The 17202-nt window shown below is 33.3% G+C and overlaps 1 protein-coding gene and 1 pseudogene across 1 annotated transcript in view; one reads left to right on the top strand and one right to left on the bottom strand.

Annotated features, from left to right (window-relative positions):
- LOC107628512 (putative expansin-B2) overlaps positions 1 to 2107 on the bottom strand; it is a 4243-nt gene extending 2136 nt beyond the window's left edge. Inside the window, exons 1-3 of the mRNA XM_016331157.2 lie at positions 1809 to 2107; positions 1443 to 1555; positions 270 to 451 (exon numbers count right to left, since the gene is read on the bottom strand). Coding sequence (XP_016186643.1) covers positions 270 to 451; positions 1443 to 1555; positions 1809 to 1986 — 473 coding nt within the window. The 5' untranslated portion in view covers positions 1987 to 2107. The remainder of the gene's footprint in view (positions 1 to 269; positions 452 to 1442; positions 1556 to 1808) is intronic.
- On the top strand, positions 4609 to 14934 carry LOC107627772 (annotated as a pseudogene).

The raw sequence follows: 17202 nt of genomic DNA, 5'->3' as shown, positions 1-17202 counted from the left end.
TTTTTACCATATATTTAAATATAAAATTATTTTCATGTTTTCAAAAACTCATCATACCTTTGATATCTTTGATATTGAAGGTTTATGCGTCCAGCATTGCGAAGATTATCTTGCTGCCCTGGTTTTGCCAATGAACCAAAAGCAAAGCCACTGAGATCGAAATGAATGGCTGGACATCCAGGGCATTGATCTGATATCACACTGTCACTTCAGATATTTAAATATAAAATTATTTTCATGTTTTCAAAAACTCATCAAGTACGGTATACCTTTGATATTGAAGGTTTATGCGTCCAGCATTGCGAAGATTATCTTGCTGCCCTGGTTTTGCCAATGAACCAAAAGCAAAGCCACTGAGATCGAAATGAATGGCTGGACATCCAGGGCATTGATCTGATATCATCACTGTCACTGTTTCACCAGAGCATGCTTCATTTTCTGTGCATTTCACCTATCATTTTATGATGACCAATAATAATAATCATATTACTATGTTAGATTTTCCATAAGTAAATTGAATAATGATTAGAATGATTATTATGCTTATTGAGATATCTTAAGATAAGTAAGCAGTTGATCTACCAGCAATTTAATAGATGATTTAATAAAAAAAATTGAAAAAAAGATAAATGAGTCTTTAATCTTTTGATCCGCAGACATTTAACTCCTCGAAAATTTGAAAATATGTTTAAATCCTTGACTTATCGATCCCTCATGTTTATTTGGATCTGTCAAACTCAACAGAAAAATTAAACGTGACTCCCGCTGTACTGACCTGGTTGATACGGATACACACGTGAAAGAGTTTTTAAAATTAAACTCAGGGATCGATATGTCCAAATTTTGAAGAGGTCATAGACTTAAATGTATTTTTAAATTTTCAGGGATTTAAATATCCGCAAACCAAAAAGTGAGGGATCGATTTATCCTTTTCTCAAACAATTTTTTAAAGAAATAAAAAATTGTTTTACATATTTAGATTGAACATATAATAATTATAGCTTATATATTTTAAAAAGTTATCTAAATTAAAGTTCAAACATGCTAAATAGTGTAAAAGTATTTTTTTAATTTAAAAAATTTAACGGAAATATATATGTGGCTATCAAGCAAGCACTTATCTTTCTTTTTTCTTTAATTTCCAAAAACTGTGTAACTTTTTACTGGACAACTTTTTTTTCGTAGATAAAAGACAACAAATTCAATTTAATAATAAAAAAATATAGACTTGAGTATTAAAATGAGATATGACACATAGTCACCAAAAATTAAAATTTCTAAAAAAGTCACAAAAAATATTATGATATAGAACATTAAAACCTAGGACTAATACAATAAATATCAAACCAAATTATGAGATTTTGAATGTACAAGATATATATATATATATATATTGACAAGATTATATACATAAATTAAAGTAAATCAATGGCTGCATGCACCTCATAACAAGCGCCACATCCTTCGCCATTGTTGAAAATATTAGGGCCACCAGCTGATACCAATTTAGAGAGTGGAGGATTCCCCACACTACTACCATATCCACAAGCACCACCTATATATCACACACACACATACACAAGATTATTAATATATAGCAAATTAATCTCTAAATTAATAGCTAGATATATAATATGACATAAACAAATTAAATTTGATTCATCCTTTGAAATAATATCTATCTATGTTTTTATAGTTGAGTTAAACACACTCAATTTTAGTGTAGTATTAGAATTAAATTTAAACCAACTTTTGAAATTAAATTAAAAGTACCCAATTTTCCAAAAAAAAAAAAAATGGGCACTTACCATCTGTTCCAGCGCCATCTGGCGGTCCATACCATGTAGCTGATGCTGGTTGCCATTGTTCTGCATTTGCATCAACTTTGGAAGAATTATAGAACGATAGTTTGGGGTTGAAGCCATAACAAGTGCATATTAAGAGCATACAGTAAAGAACTACAACATTAAACGTGTGAACCTTCATGATGATGATATATGGGATTATATTCGGATTTTCAATTATTTTTGTGTCTTTCCATCCAGCATTTGCTTGCTAACAGTGGCATTTATAACAATATAATTTTTTCATTTATGGTAATATTCTTTTCTTATACCCAGATCAGAGTTTGATTTTTTTCTTTTTGTAATTTTTATCTAAATGAATTAATTAATTCTAATAATATGAAGTATATAGTCCGTGATCACTGATCAGTAATTTATGAATTAATTAAATCTAATATAAAGTAGATAGTCCGTGACTAATGATTTATAATTTATTTATCTAAAAGTAACATTCTAGGAGAAAAAATTATATATTAAGACCCAACTTTTTTGGTCAACCAGTATTGATACTATTCAAACAATTTTGTCTTTTTCTCTTATATATCCATCCCTCTTTCTCCATTCATAATTTCATATACTATACCTTGTTTTATATATAATATAGCATGTTTGAATTCATTGTGATTGGAAAAAAAAAATAATTCCCTAAGTAATTCGATACTGGAATCCATGATAATTTTTTTTTTCTTTTTCTTTTTCCTCTCATTTAATTTTAGCGCTACCATAATTCTTTCATTTTGACCATTTTGAGAAACTTGAATTCTATTCGGAGATAATATCCATTTTGAGTAATTGAAAGCTAAGGACAAGTTGATTGGTTTCGCAAATTAATGGAAGATTATAATTCTTTTAATCTTTTTCAATCCATTAAATGACAACATTATTCTATATTAGGATTCATTAGGATGAATAAGTAGGAAAGGATTTTGTTTTGAGAATATAAACTTATAAAGAATAAAGATATTGTTCTAATATTATTTTATTTTTGTTTGGTTGAAACTTTGCTATATATTTTGCCTTTCGGAGAGACCTTTATCCATTATTTTGGCATTTTTCCATTAGACACAAGAAAATCAAAATCTGGGTATTGTTTCTTCATGGAAACATCAATCGTATCATGAAAAAATAAGAAGAAAAACACAGTGGCAATTTTATCATGTGAGTCAGAATATAGAGCTCTATCTATAACAACTCGTGAAGCACAATGAATTACATACATTTTGAAGGATTTGCATATCAAATTAGAGAAACCAATTGTTATTTACTGCGACAACCAATCAGCTTTGCATATTGAAACAAATTATGTGTTGTACGAAAGGATGAAACACATAGAAATAAATTGTCATGTTATTAGAGATAAATGGCAAGAATAATTGATAAAACTATTACCAGTTTCTGTAACAAATCAAACAGCTAAAATATTGACTAAAGCACTAGCTCCTAACATATTTCAAAAATGTCATAACAACCTCAGAATGTTAAGTGCAAATGATGATTCTGGCTCGAGAGAGTCTGTTACTTGAGTTGTTATATCAGTTAATTATATATGTAGAGTAATTAGTTTAATGGTTGATTTTACATAATTAATGTGTAGAAGATTTCATTAGTTAGTTAATTAGTTAGCTTGTTGATTATGTAGTTAGTTTGGCAGCTAAGGTGCACCTTCTATGTATAAGATGAAGAACACCTTAATATAACTAACTTTTGTGCAATTTTGTAATGTGAAGCCCAAAATTGAGAAAAATGTGAATTGCACACTCTCTCCTGTTTGCTAAAAGCTTTGTGAAGTTCATCTTTTTTCCCTATTGCTAATGAAACAACAACTATATTGAGATGCATAAAATATATTATTTCAAGAATTTTCAATGTTAAGCTACCATCACTGATGACACATCACTAATGAGAAATATCTCTAATCAAATCTTTTGTTGTATGAAAAACTTATAACCAAACCTATTAGTACATACCGTAACAGTCAATCGATCATCTATATTGCATTTATTCTAGCTTAATGTTTCACAAGAAAATTAACCACATCCAAATTAATTGCTATAATATTCGAGAAAAATTCATGAAAAGTCTAATTCATTTAAAGCCTTTCTCAACTAAGATGTCTGATATAGAGGTGATAAATAAGACGAAATCTATTAAATTGGCTTATTTAACCCGCAAAAAAAAATAATTTAAAAATTAAAACTACTAAAAAAAGAAAATCCGCCAAACACATCACGCTTGCCCGCATCTTTGGCGGGTGGGCCAAGTAGCACTGGCTTATATCTTTTTTCTAAAAAACATTAAAAAGCCCAAATATAACCAAATACAAAAAATAAAATAAACTGATCTTAAAAAAAAATCATCCTCTTCATCGGTTATTTCTTTTAACTGATGCCACCCACACATTCTCTACTCTCAAATCTCAATTTCTCACTCTATAGGACATGGTTTGAATATTGCTTGTTGCTCGTAATAAGCTGAATTATGTGTTTGTAATCACTATGACTCATACACACTATATTCATTTTATTGATTCTCTCTATTTTTCTCTCTTTGTTCCTCTTAATTTGATATCATTCTCACTACCACTCCATTCCTTCATCAACAATTGTTAGAGTTAGATTCCAAATTAACTCCTGAGATTTACGAAGTGTATCGATTTGGCCCCTAACTTACCAATTGTACTATTTATGTCTCGGACTTTGTTAAAAATACACCACGTTGGTCCTTCTCCACATCTTCGGGTAGTTTACCTACCGCCGGCAGTAACATGGCACTGGCGTATATTATGGCTAGCTAAGGTGGCAATTGAAACTATTTGACCCATTGTGGTCCCTTTACCCATTTTCAACCCTAATTTCATCATCACTTCTCTATTGCTCTTCATCTTCTTCTCTTTGCTCAGGAACGTTCTTCTCCTGCTTCTTTGTTGTTACTCTTTAAAATTGAAAGCAAAATCATGATTGGTGTGCGAGTCAGGGTCAAAGAAGCTCTACAAGATCATCGATGAGAACTCGAAGTCGGAGCAGACCTTCGCGGGTGCCAGAGCGTTGTGGATGTGGCTATCGTCCCATGCTTCAGTGGTCCAGAAAATCTCGAATTCCAACGAAAAATTCTTGAGAGATCTGGTCTTGGGGACAACACTTATCTTCCATAGGCTGTCCTTTGCATTCCTCCAAACCCTTTAATGTGTACAGCTAGGAAAGAAGTCGAGGATGTAATGTTTGGTGCAATTGATGATCTGTTAGCAAAGACTTCAATAAATCCAAAAGACATTGAGATTTTGATTGTAAATTGTAGCCTGTTCAATCCAACTCCATCCCTGTCTGCAAATATTGTCAATCACTATAAGTTCCGAGGGAATATAAAGAGCTTTAACTTGGGTGGAATGGGGGTGTAGCTAGTGCCAAAGTTATATCGACTGATCTTGCTAAAAATTTTCTCCAAGTACATTCCAACTCATATGCAATAGTAGTTAGCACGGAGAATATTACTTTGAATTGGTATACTGGAAATGATTGATCGAAACTCGTCTTAAATTGTTCCATGTGGGAGGAGCTGCAATTTTACTTTCCAACAAGAGATGGTCGAAATACCAATTGTTTCACACTGTTCGCACGAACAAAGCCAGTGAAGACAAGAACTTTAGCTGCGTTACACAAGAAGATGATGCCAATGGCAAAGTTGGTGCCACATTATCAAAAGATCTTACGATGATTGCAAGGTGATGAGTTTGGAAAACTCTAAATTAATATTTGTGATGACTAAACATTATTAAAATAATTAATTACAAAATTATTAATTTGATTTTCATCTAACATATGTTAATTAATAATTTTGTGTTGCAGGTTTTATAATTAGGCCGAAAATAAAATATAATTGCTACAAGCCCAAGTGTGATTTTATTTCTAATTCAGCTTTGATTCAAAAAATGTTCAAAGAAGTATGGCTGAATTGTTGTGATATTATTTGGGCCAAATTGAAGTTATTATTGCTACAAGCCCAAATTAATATTGATGCTACAAGACCCAATGCATAATCCGAATCCACTAAGCATAGAAAGCAAAGTTCCATTGCTTCCAACGGAACTTCTTTACTCATCATGAAGTGGAATTCAAAATTTTATTAAGTAAAGCTAATAAATGCATGAAAAATATGAGAGAGAAAGTTTCTTTGATTTGATTGATGGCCTTTAATGAAAGGCACGCTACCAAGAAACAAAAAGGAAGTAGACATTTAATTTATTTTGTCTAAATCCTTTAGTTAATGTTCATACCTTCCTTTCTTCTCTCTTTTGCTTCTAACCTTCGGTCATAACACAAAGAAACCATGGAAGCTAAGCATAGCTACCGAAGTGAAGGAAGAATACTCTACAAGACCATCATGATGATGGCAAGAAAACATAAAAAAGAAAAAGTATGCTGTGGCTAAGATCTTCGACTATGTATGGTAAGATATGGTGACAAGATCTTGGCCTCTTCATGCTCAAAAAGGAAGAAGAAGATCTCGACCAGCAAGAAGAGATTCTTGGAGGAGATGGCTTGTCTTTGATTCTGCTCAACCACCACAGGAAGTAGCTAGAGTGGCGAAGTGATGGTAGAGGCAGAGATTGAAGCAGATGAAGTCATCATCATCATGAAGCATCAAGGGCCAGAAATCCATCTTGGAGAACAAGCCAAGGATAGAGAGCTCGGATTGATGAAGAGTAATGACCAAGGAAGGACTAGAGGTAATTGCATGTTGGTTATTGCATGGTTATCTCTTCTCTCTCTGTGTGGCCGACCCGGTTTCTTGAAGGAAGAAAAAGTTGGCTTGGGTTTTTGGCTTCAAGTGTGGAGGCTTCTCTCTTCTATAAAAAGGGGAACAGCCACTGGTTGGAGCAAGGAGTTAGAAGTAAGCAGTGAGAGTGCAAGGCACAGGATTCTTAGAGCTACCTAAGCTTACAGATTTTCTTCTCCTTCAATGTATTATGTTTAGTATTTTTCTGTTTAATTTTGTCATGTCTTGAGCCTCATGGAAAAAGGAAAACAGTGAGGTTTGTATGAAAAAGCCATAGAGCGAAAAAAGGCAGAGAGTGCAAAATTAAAAGAAAAAGCCATAGATGTCTTAGAGTTCCTTTGTTCATCTATGTTGTGTTTCATGATTCTGTGAGAATCCCCTTGTAAGTTGGGTTAGCACTTTACAGCTTGTAATCAGATTGATTATAGTGAAATTCCATCATGGTTGTGATGGAGACTGGATGTAGGCTGCATGGCACTTAGCAGCTGAACCAGGATATATCTGGGTGTAATCTTCTCTCTCTACTTCGCCATTTCTGTTTCTACTGCACATGAGCTAAAACCAAAAATAGCTCGTGCCAAGTGACGAGACAAAAATAAAAAGTCTCGTGGCTAGGGATGAGATTAAAACAGAAAAGTCTCCTCAAAGATCAGCAAGTGTTACCAAGACAAAAAAGGGGGCTAAGATTCAACCCCCTTCTCTTAGCCATTAAAACCATCAATTGGTATCAGAGCTTGGTCTCAAAGAGATCAAGCTTTGCAGCTTGGAGAAAAGATCCAAATGGCAGAAAGCAGTGGCTCTAATATGGTGTCCTACAATCTTACAGAAGGACAGTCAAGCAACAGACCGCCTCTTTTCAATGGGAAAAACTATACCTATTGGAAAGAGAGAATGAAAATCTTTGTGCAAGCAGTAGACTACAGACTCTGGAAGATCATTTTGGATGGTCCTCAATTTCCAACTATCACCAGTGTTGAAGGAATAGTCTCTCTTAAACCAGAAGCAAGGTGGACAGAGGAAGATTGGAAGAAGGTGGAGCTAAGTGCCAAGGCTGTTAACTTACTCAACTGTGCTATCAGCTTCGAGGAATACTGGCGGGTATCACGATGCACAACGGCAAAAGAAATCTGGGACAAATTGAAAATCACTCATGAAGGAACCTCTATTGTAAAGAAGACTCGGACAGATATGTTGAACAGAGAGTATGAAATGTTTGCAATGAAGGAAGGATAATCTATTGATGAGATGTTTGAACGCTTCAACATCATCATTGTTGGCTTAGATGCTCTAAGAATTACATATCCTGATTCTGTGCTTGTGAGAAGGGTGCTGAAATGTCTCACAAAAGAGTGGAAAACAAAAGCTTTAATTATTTCTGAGAGCAGTAGTTTAGATTCCATGACATGTGATGATTTGAGAGGAAACCTTCTTGTTTTTGAAAATACTTATTTAAAAAGGGATCCAAAAAAGAAAGGAATCGCTTTTTCTTCTGTGACTAACCCTCTGGATGATGAATCCAGTGATAACTCTTCTGAAAATGAGTTTGTTTTGTTTGCCAAAAAATTCAGGAAAATGGTGAAGCTCAAAAGCAAAGGCAGCAGCTCAAGGAAAATGAAGAAAGACCTCAGCAAAGTGACCTGTTATAACTGCAAGGAATTTGAGCATTTCAAATCTGATTGTCCCAAGTTGAAGAAGAAGGAGAAGCCGAAAAAAGAAAAGAAGAAGGGACTGATGGCTTCATGGGAAGATTTGGAAAATGACTCGGATGATGATGATGAGGAATCCGAGACCAAGTCACAACCTTGTCTCATGGCAGATCACATAGATCAGGTGTGCCTAGCATCCAAACGGAAGGAGAATATGTGGTATATGGATAGCGGATGTTCTAGGCATATGACCGGAAAGACAACCTTCTTCATAAAGCTTGATGAATATGATGGAGGACTTGTCACTTTTGGTGATGATGCGAAAGGAAAAATAGTGGCTGTTGGGAAAGTTGGTAAAAAATTTTTCTTCTTGTATAAATGATGTTCTTCTTGTGAATGGCTTGAAGCATAATTTACTTAGTGTTAGTCAACTGTGTGATTTAGGCTTTGAGGTTATTTTTAGGAAGTTTGTTTGTTTAGTTGTTTGTGAGAAAACTGGGGATATTTTATTTGAAGCTAAAAGATGCAATAATGTGTATGGATTGACTCTTGAGGACCTAAAAGAACAAAATGTAACATGCTTTACATCCCTTGAATCTGAAAAATGGCTATGGTATAGAAAGTTGGGTCATGCAAGCATGTACCAAATTTCTAAGCTAGTTAAGAAAAATCTGGTTAGAGGAATTCTAAACATCAAATTTGATAAGGATCTTACTTGTGATGCTTGCCAATTGGGCAAACAAGTAAAATTCTCTTTTAAACCTAAAGATGGAATCTCAACCAAAAGGCCATTAGAGATGTTACATATTGATCTTTTTGGACCAACAAGAACACAAAGTTTAGGAGGTAAACACTATGGTCTTGTGGTGGTAGATGATTACTCTAGATTTGGTTGGGTACTTTTCCTTGCTCATAAAAATGATGCCTTTCATGCATTTTCAACTCTTTGCAAGAAAATTCAAAATGAAAAGGATTTAAAAATTGCTCATTTGAGAAGTGATCACAGAAAAGAATTTGAAAATCAAGATTTTAAAAAATTCTGTGATGACTTAGGAATTTCTCATAACTTTTCATGCCCTAGAACACCTCAACAAAATGGGGTAGTTGAGAAAAGGAATAGAAGCCTTCAAGAGATGACTAGGGCCATGCTTTGTGAGAATGAGATTCCTAAATTTTTATGGGCTGAAGCTGTGAATACAGCTTGCTACATTTTGAATAGGACAATCATTAGAAAATGGTTGAAGAAAATCCCTTATGAGCTATGGAAAGGAACCCTTCCAAATCTTAAGTACTTTCATGTTTTTGGATGCAAATGCTTTGTGCTTAACAATAAAGAAAACCTTAGAAAGTTTGATCCAAAATCCTATGAAGGAATGTTTGTTGGATATTCCACCACAAGCAAGGCCTATAGAATTTATCTCAAAGAGCATAGAACCATAAAGGAATCCATACATGTTACTTTTTGTGATTCTAACTTAATTCCCAGTGCTGTGATATATAATGATTCAGATGGAGATGAGGATGGAACAAGTAAAGAAAATTCCAAATCTGTTCAACATGAGGAATCTGTCAGCCCAGTTTTGTCTCGTCAGATTGGAGGAGACATTTCCATTTTGTCTCCTGAGCAGGCACGAGAAACTAAAACAGTGAGACAACTAGAAGTTCATCAAAGATCAACACCTGTCCGAAAAGCCTAGAGAATGGAAATCTATGAGGGGTTATCCTCATGACTTTATCATTGGTGATCCCTCTCAAGGCGTATCAACAAGATCCACCACCAAAAGACAATCCGAACCAAGAAATTTTGCCTTCTTGTCACAAATGGAGCCCAAAAATGTCAAACAAGCTCTTGAAGATCCATCGTGGGTTAAAGCAATGCAAGAAGAGCTTGCCCAATTCGACAAGAATAAGGTTTGGACACTAGTACCACATCCGGATGGTAAGAAAGTTACGGGTACTAAGTGGGTATTTAAAAATAAACTTGGTGAGGAAGGACAAGTTGTTCGTAACAAGGCTAGATTAGTGGCCCAAGGTTACGATCAAGAAGAGGGTATAGTTTTTGATGAGTCTTTTGCACCGGTAGCTAGAATGGAAGCAATTAGGCTGCTTCTTGCCTATGCTGCCCATAAAGGTTTCAAAATGTTTCAAATAGATGTTAAATGTGCTTTCCTTAATGGCTTTATTGATAGAGAAGTGTATGTGGCTCAACCCCCCGATTTTGAGGATAAAGAGTTTCCAAATCATATTTTTAAACTATCTAAGGCTCTTTATGGTCTTAGACAAGCTCCAAGAGCTTGGTATGAAAGGCTTAGTGCCTTCTTGTTGGAAAATAAATCATTTTCAAAGGGGTACCACCACGATTATGGCTTGTGGTATCCTAAATCTGATGACTTTTGTGCAGTAGGATTTTGTGATGCAGATTATGCGGGAGATAGAGTGGATAGACGGAGCACATCGGGCATGTGTTGCTTCCTTGGAAGCTCGCTCAACATGTGGTCAAGCAAGAAGCAAGCCACAGTAGCCTTATCCACAGCTGAAGCAGAATACATTTCCGCATCTACATGTTGCTCTCAATTAATTTGGTTAAAAACACAATTAGAGGATTACAAATTAAATATCAATAGTATACCCTTGTTCTGTGACAACATGAGTGCCATAAATATTTTAAAAAATCCTGTTTTGCACTCAAGAACAAAGCACATTGAGATAAAATATCATTTCATTAGAGAACATGTGCAAAAGGGAACTATTGATATTCAATTTGTAAAATCCGAAGATCAACTTGCGGATATTTTCACTAAGCCCCTCTGTGAAGACAGATTCTGCACCTTGAGAAATAGTTTGGGAATGATAGAATTAAGTTCTGTTGAGAATTTGTAAATTTTTTGATTCTGTTTGTTTTTGTCTCGTAGGAAATCAGGAGACTAAATTGAGGACGTGATGAACTGGCATTGATACAGGGGGAGACAGATTCTGATATTAATAATCATGGGCCCAACCAATTTCTTTTACCCACTCTATGACTCTGGCCCGTTTGAGTTCTTCATCATATTTTTATTAAAAAAAATAAAATAATAATAATAATAATAATTTTTGGAGATTATCACATCATATCTTAATAGGGGAGGATAGTAGAAAAAGAGAGTGACTGATCTAATGATACTCTGAATTTTCTGATATTTATTGCCTGTCAATTTTTATTTGATCTGATATGTTGGCTGAACTTTATGTTGCTGGATATTTTTGCTTGATTGAATTGTTTGGCAGGAAATATTTTTGAACATGTTGAATTTTGGTTACCTGTTGCTGCTGCTGAAAGCTCTGTTATTTTGCTCTATGTGTATTTGACTCAGGAAAATTATTTTCATGTGTCTTGGATGACTGTACCAAACTTAACTCGATGCTGTTTTATTTTATGCTTGAATTATAATGGATTGCATTGCTTTGCAGGTCCCTCCTTAATGACAAAAGGGGGAGAAGGAAAAAGGGCTGAATTGAAACTGTTATGTTTCATTAACTTGTTTTGCTTTGTTTTACGTTCTGATCTGGCTCTGTTTTGAACACTCTGTGTTAATGGATTAATTTCGAGTTAAGCTTTGATTGTCATTTGCTCAAATGCATGTGTGCTGACTGGACCATTGTGTTTTGGTGAAAAACAAATATTTTGCCTTTTGTATGTTGTTCTCATTTATTTTGCAGTGCCCCTTGATGCCAAAAGGGGGAGAAAGTGCTGAAAATTGAAATTAACAAAACAGGGATAAAATTTTTGTTTGGATTCATGATCTCCCTCGTTTTAAGTTTCAATATTTTGTTATGTGTTTGATGTTAATAATGCATCTAATTGATGCTTGCTGTTTTGAGTTGATGCTTGAAGCTTTGAAGTTTGTAATTTAATATTTATCTTGGTAAAATGTTTGTTGTGTGACATTTAACTTACCTTGATAAAATTATTGTTGTTTAGGTTGCTGTTTTGAATTGTCTTTGGCAGTTCCTTTAAACTATGATATAAACATGAAGTTTGAAAATTGCTATGGTTTGAAAGGATCAAGCTTGATTAAAAATATTTTCCTTATCATAATTACTTTGCTCTTATTTGAATGAAAAATATTTTAAACAGCAATTTATTTTCAAAAGACTTTTTGGTTGATTATAGTTTGAGCATAAAATCAATTTATTGATAACAAATGAGTTTTGATTATCATCCAATTCTGCTCATAAATCAAGCATTCAACATTTTCAAAATTAATATGTTGAATAACATTGTTACTTGAAGCTTGATTAAAATTGTTACAGGTTAGTGCTTCCCTTGGTAAAAACAACATATATTAAGGGGGAGCCATGTGACAATTAGAAATGGGGAGAAATTCAAATCTTCAAAAGGAGTACTTTATACTCAAATCTTTAAATTTCTTTCCATTTCAATTTTAATAATGTTTGTCATCAAGGGAGAGATTGATGAGTTTAGAAAATTCTAAATTAATATTTGTGATGACTAAACATTATTAAAATAATTAATTACAAAATTATTAATTTAATTTTCATCTAACATATGTTAATTAATAATTTTGTGTTGCAGGTTTTATAATTGGGCCGAAAATAAAATATAATTGCTACAAGCCCAAGTGTGATTTTATTTCTAATTCAGCTTTGATTCAAAAAATGTTCAAAGAAGTATGGTTGAATTGTTGTGATATTATTTGGGCCAAATTGAAGTTATTATTGCTACAAGCCCAAATTAATATTGATACTACAAGACCCAATGCATAATCCGAATCCATTAAGCATATAAAGCAAAGTTCCATTGCTTCCAACGGAACTTCTTTACTCATCATGAAGTGGAATTCAAAATTTTATTAAGTAAAGCTAATAAATGCATGGAAAATATGAAAGAGAAAGTTTCTTTGATTTGATTGATGGCCTTTAATGAAAGGCATGCTACCAAGAAACAAAAAGGAAGTGGACATTTAATTTATTTTGTCTAAATCCTTTAGTTAATGTTCATACCTTCCTTTCTTCTCTCTTTTGCTTCTAACCTTCGGTCATAACACAGAGAAACCATGGAAGCTAAGCATAGCTACCGAAGTGAAGGAAGAATACTCTACAAGACCATCATGATGATGGCAAGAAAACATAAAAAAGAAAAAGTATGCTGTGGCTAAGATCTTCGACCATGTATGGTAAGATATGGTGACAAGATCTTGGCCTCTTCATGCTCAAAAAGGAAGAAGAAGATCTCGGCCAGCAAGTGGAGATTCTTGGAGGAGATGGCTTGTCTTTGATTCTGCTCAACCACCACAGGAAGTAGCTAGAGTGGCGAAGTGATGGTAGAGGCAGAGATTGAAGCAGATGAAGTCATCATCATCATGAAGCATCAAGGGCCAGAAATCTATCTTGGAGAACAAGCCAAGGATGGAGAGCTCGGATTGATGAAGAGTGATGACCAAGGAAGGACTAGAGGTAATTGCATGTTGGTTATTGCATGGTTATCTCTTCTCTCTCTGTGTGGCCGAACCAGTTTCTTGAAGGAAGAAGAATTTGGCTTGGGTTTTTAGCTTCAAGTGTGGAGGCTTCTCTCTTCTATAAAAAGGGGGAACAGCCACTGGTTAGAGCAAGAAGTTAGAAGTAAGCAGTGAGAATGCAAGGCATAGGATTCTCAGAGCTACCTAAGCTTACAGATTTTCTTCTCCTTCAATGTATTATGTTTAGTATTTTTCTGTTTAATTTTGTCATGTCTTGAGTCTCATGGAAAAAGGCAAACAGTGAGGTTTGTATGAAAAAGCCATAGAGCGAAAAAAGGCAGAGAGTGCAAAATTAAAAGAAAAAGTCATAGATGTCTTAGAGTTCCTTTGTTCATCTATGTTGTGTTTCATGATTCTGTGGGAATCCCCTTGTAAGTTGGGTTAGCACTTTACAACTTGTAATCAGATTGATTATAGTAAAATTCCATCATGGTTGTGATGGAGATTGGATGTAGGCTGCATGGCACTTAGCAGCTGAACCAGGATATATCTGGGTGTAATCTTCTCTCTCTACTTCACCATTTCTGTTTCTACTGCACAGGAGCTAAAACCAAAAATAGCTCGTGCCAAGTGACGAGACAAAAATAAAAAGTCTCGTGGCTAGGGACGAGATAAAAACAGAAAAGTCTCCTCAAAGATCAGCAAGTGTTACCAAGACAAAAAAGGGGGCTAAGATTCAACCCCCCTTCTCTTAGCCACTAAAACCATCACAAGGGATACTTTGAAAACCAACATCACCACATTAGGCCCTCTTGTGCTTCCAACATCTGAGCAGTTGCTATTCTTTGCAACATTGGTTGCCAAAAAACTTTTAAAGTCGAAAGTCAAAGTATATATTCCAGATTTCAAGCTTGGCTTCGAACATTTTTGCATCCATACAGGAGGCAGGGCCATTTTGGATGAGTTGGAGAAGAACTTGCAGCTATCTCCATGACATATGGAGCCATCAAGAATGACCTTTTATCGTTTTGGAAATACGTCTAGCAGTTTGTTATGGTATGAATTGGCTTACGTGAAACCAAAGGAAGGGTCAAGAAAGGTAATAGAGTATGGCAAATAACATTTGATTCTGAATTTAAGTGTAATAGTGTAGTATGGAAAGCTCTCAAGATTATAAACCCTATTAAGAAAAAAAACTTTTGGACTGATTAGGTCCACAACTTCCCAATTGAGGTTCTAAGGTTTCATCATTATAATGCTAAACAATACAATTTCACATATCATCCCTTGATCCTAACTTGCACATCCAATCATAATTTTACTTTCAGTTTCAAATAAGAGTAATTACAAAAAAGTAGGAGAAGAACATTCTTGAGCAAAGAAAAGAAGATGAAGAGCGATAGAGATGTGATGCTGAAATTAGGGTTGAAAATAGGTAGAGAGACCACAATGGGTTAAATAGTTCCAATTGCTACCTCAGCTAGCCATTATATACGTCAGTGTGACATGTCACTGCTGGCGGCAGATAAACTGGCCGCAAATATGAAGAGGGACCAACATGGTACATTTTTAACAAAGTCGGAGATATAAACAGTATAATTGATAAGTCAGGAATTAAATTGGTGCAATTCGTAAATCTCAAAAACCACTTTAAAATTTAACTCACAATTGTTGTGAGTTTTTCATTATATATATAATAATAATAAATTTAATCTGAGTCAAGATATAAATATTTTACACAAAAATTAAAAGATTATGAATTTAATTTTTGGAGTTAATAATTTTTTTTTTCTATAAATTACATACGATGAAAGATATCTTACAAAGAAAAGAAATTGCATGTCAAAACTTTTTCATATGTTGATTATAAAAAATTTGTGTACTAAAATTAGTCACTAAAATCAGTCATCAATATATTTACATATAAATACATGCGTGATTTTAATTTATTTCTAATATATATTTATATTCCAACATATATTTTATAATGATAGCTGATTTTAATTACTAATTTTAGTATACATGTAACATGATTATTTCATCATATATAATAAAAGTAGATTCAATAGTCTTATTTGGCAATTACTCACCATTATACTTATGTCAAATTCATAGTTTTTCATTTGAAAAAAAAGAAGACAATTATTTATAACAAAAATATTTGGTAACTAAAGAAAATCAGCCAAAAACAACTAGAACTTACCTTATTTAGCATTAATTAATTGTCTACCTAGCATACCTAGCATTACTCTATTTATAAATAGAAATATAGTAAATTTTTCTAGTAAGAGTCTTCTAGAAATTTGTCTTTGATTGATAAACTTGACCAATCTTCCAATCAATTGGGATGATATTAGGAAGTTGAATGGTATTTCCTTTGGTGCCATTGGAATAACGTTGAGTGAGCGTTAAAGTCATTGGAGGTTGCAAATTATAACCGGCGAAAAAGAAACTCCATGTTGCACCCCCCACACGAGAAACGGTAAGAAAACTTTGATCACGAACTTCTAAATCAATGTATTCTGCATCTCCATTTACATATTCGATTGATGCTTCCATGTAAGTTGGTGGTCTAGAGTTTTCACCGATCCTCACTGCTACAAAATTCCCAAATGAGCATGAAACCCTGAAACACACGACACAAATTAAAATTAACACTAGAATATATATTATTTTTAAATAGTTTGAAATGCAATGTCTTTATTTATTTTTTTGGATTCAACAAATATGAAATTTTAGATTTTTCAGTTATAAAAATTCTGATATTATGTTATAAAATTATTTTTTTTCAAAAATTTAAGATGAAAAGATACGTGAATATTTATATTTCTAATATTTTAACTTGGTGCCCAACTAGCCATTAAACCTTTAACCTAATTAATGGTTATATTTTGGGATTTATTGGAATGATTATATATTTAAAATATATTAGATTTTGTTGTAAATCGTGATGACTAAAATGGATCATTCTAATTTTATTAGTGCTTATTAAAATTTAAAATTAAATGAATTCCTATCAAATTCTTCGAATTTTAATAGAATCTGAAAAACAAGCCAGTTAATTAAAATTCAAGGAGAATCGAAAATCAATTCAATTTTATTTTAACACAAAGGGAAAGAAATATTCCAAAATAATCTTTTACAATTCATGCTTTAAATAAATTGATCTCTAACAAAAAAAAATATCTCTAATAATTTTAGAATATTAAACAAATTAATTCTAAACAAAATAAAAAGTCATATTAGTTTTTTTAATATAAATGGACTAATTTGATTGTTATTTTGTTAAAACTATTTAAAATTAATTTTTGTTTTAGTTCTTTTTTGGAACTAATAATTTTTCCGAAACATAAATAATTAAGAGAACCAACTTATTGGATTACTATATATAAAAGATTTAGTTTGAAAATAATAAAATTATTTGCAAAGCATTATATACCTTCTGTATTGAAGGTTGACTTGTCCAAGTTTGCGAAGAGT

This window comes from Arachis ipaensis, chromosome B02 (assembly GCF_000816755.2).
Source record: "Arachis ipaensis cultivar K30076 chromosome B02, Araip1.1, whole genome shotgun sequence".
NCBI classification, from domain to species: Eukaryota; Viridiplantae; Streptophyta; class Magnoliopsida; order Fabales; family Fabaceae; genus Arachis; species Arachis ipaensis.
The sequence above is the reverse complement of the archived record's forward strand: the minus strand, read 5'-3'. Positions and strand labels throughout refer to the sequence as shown.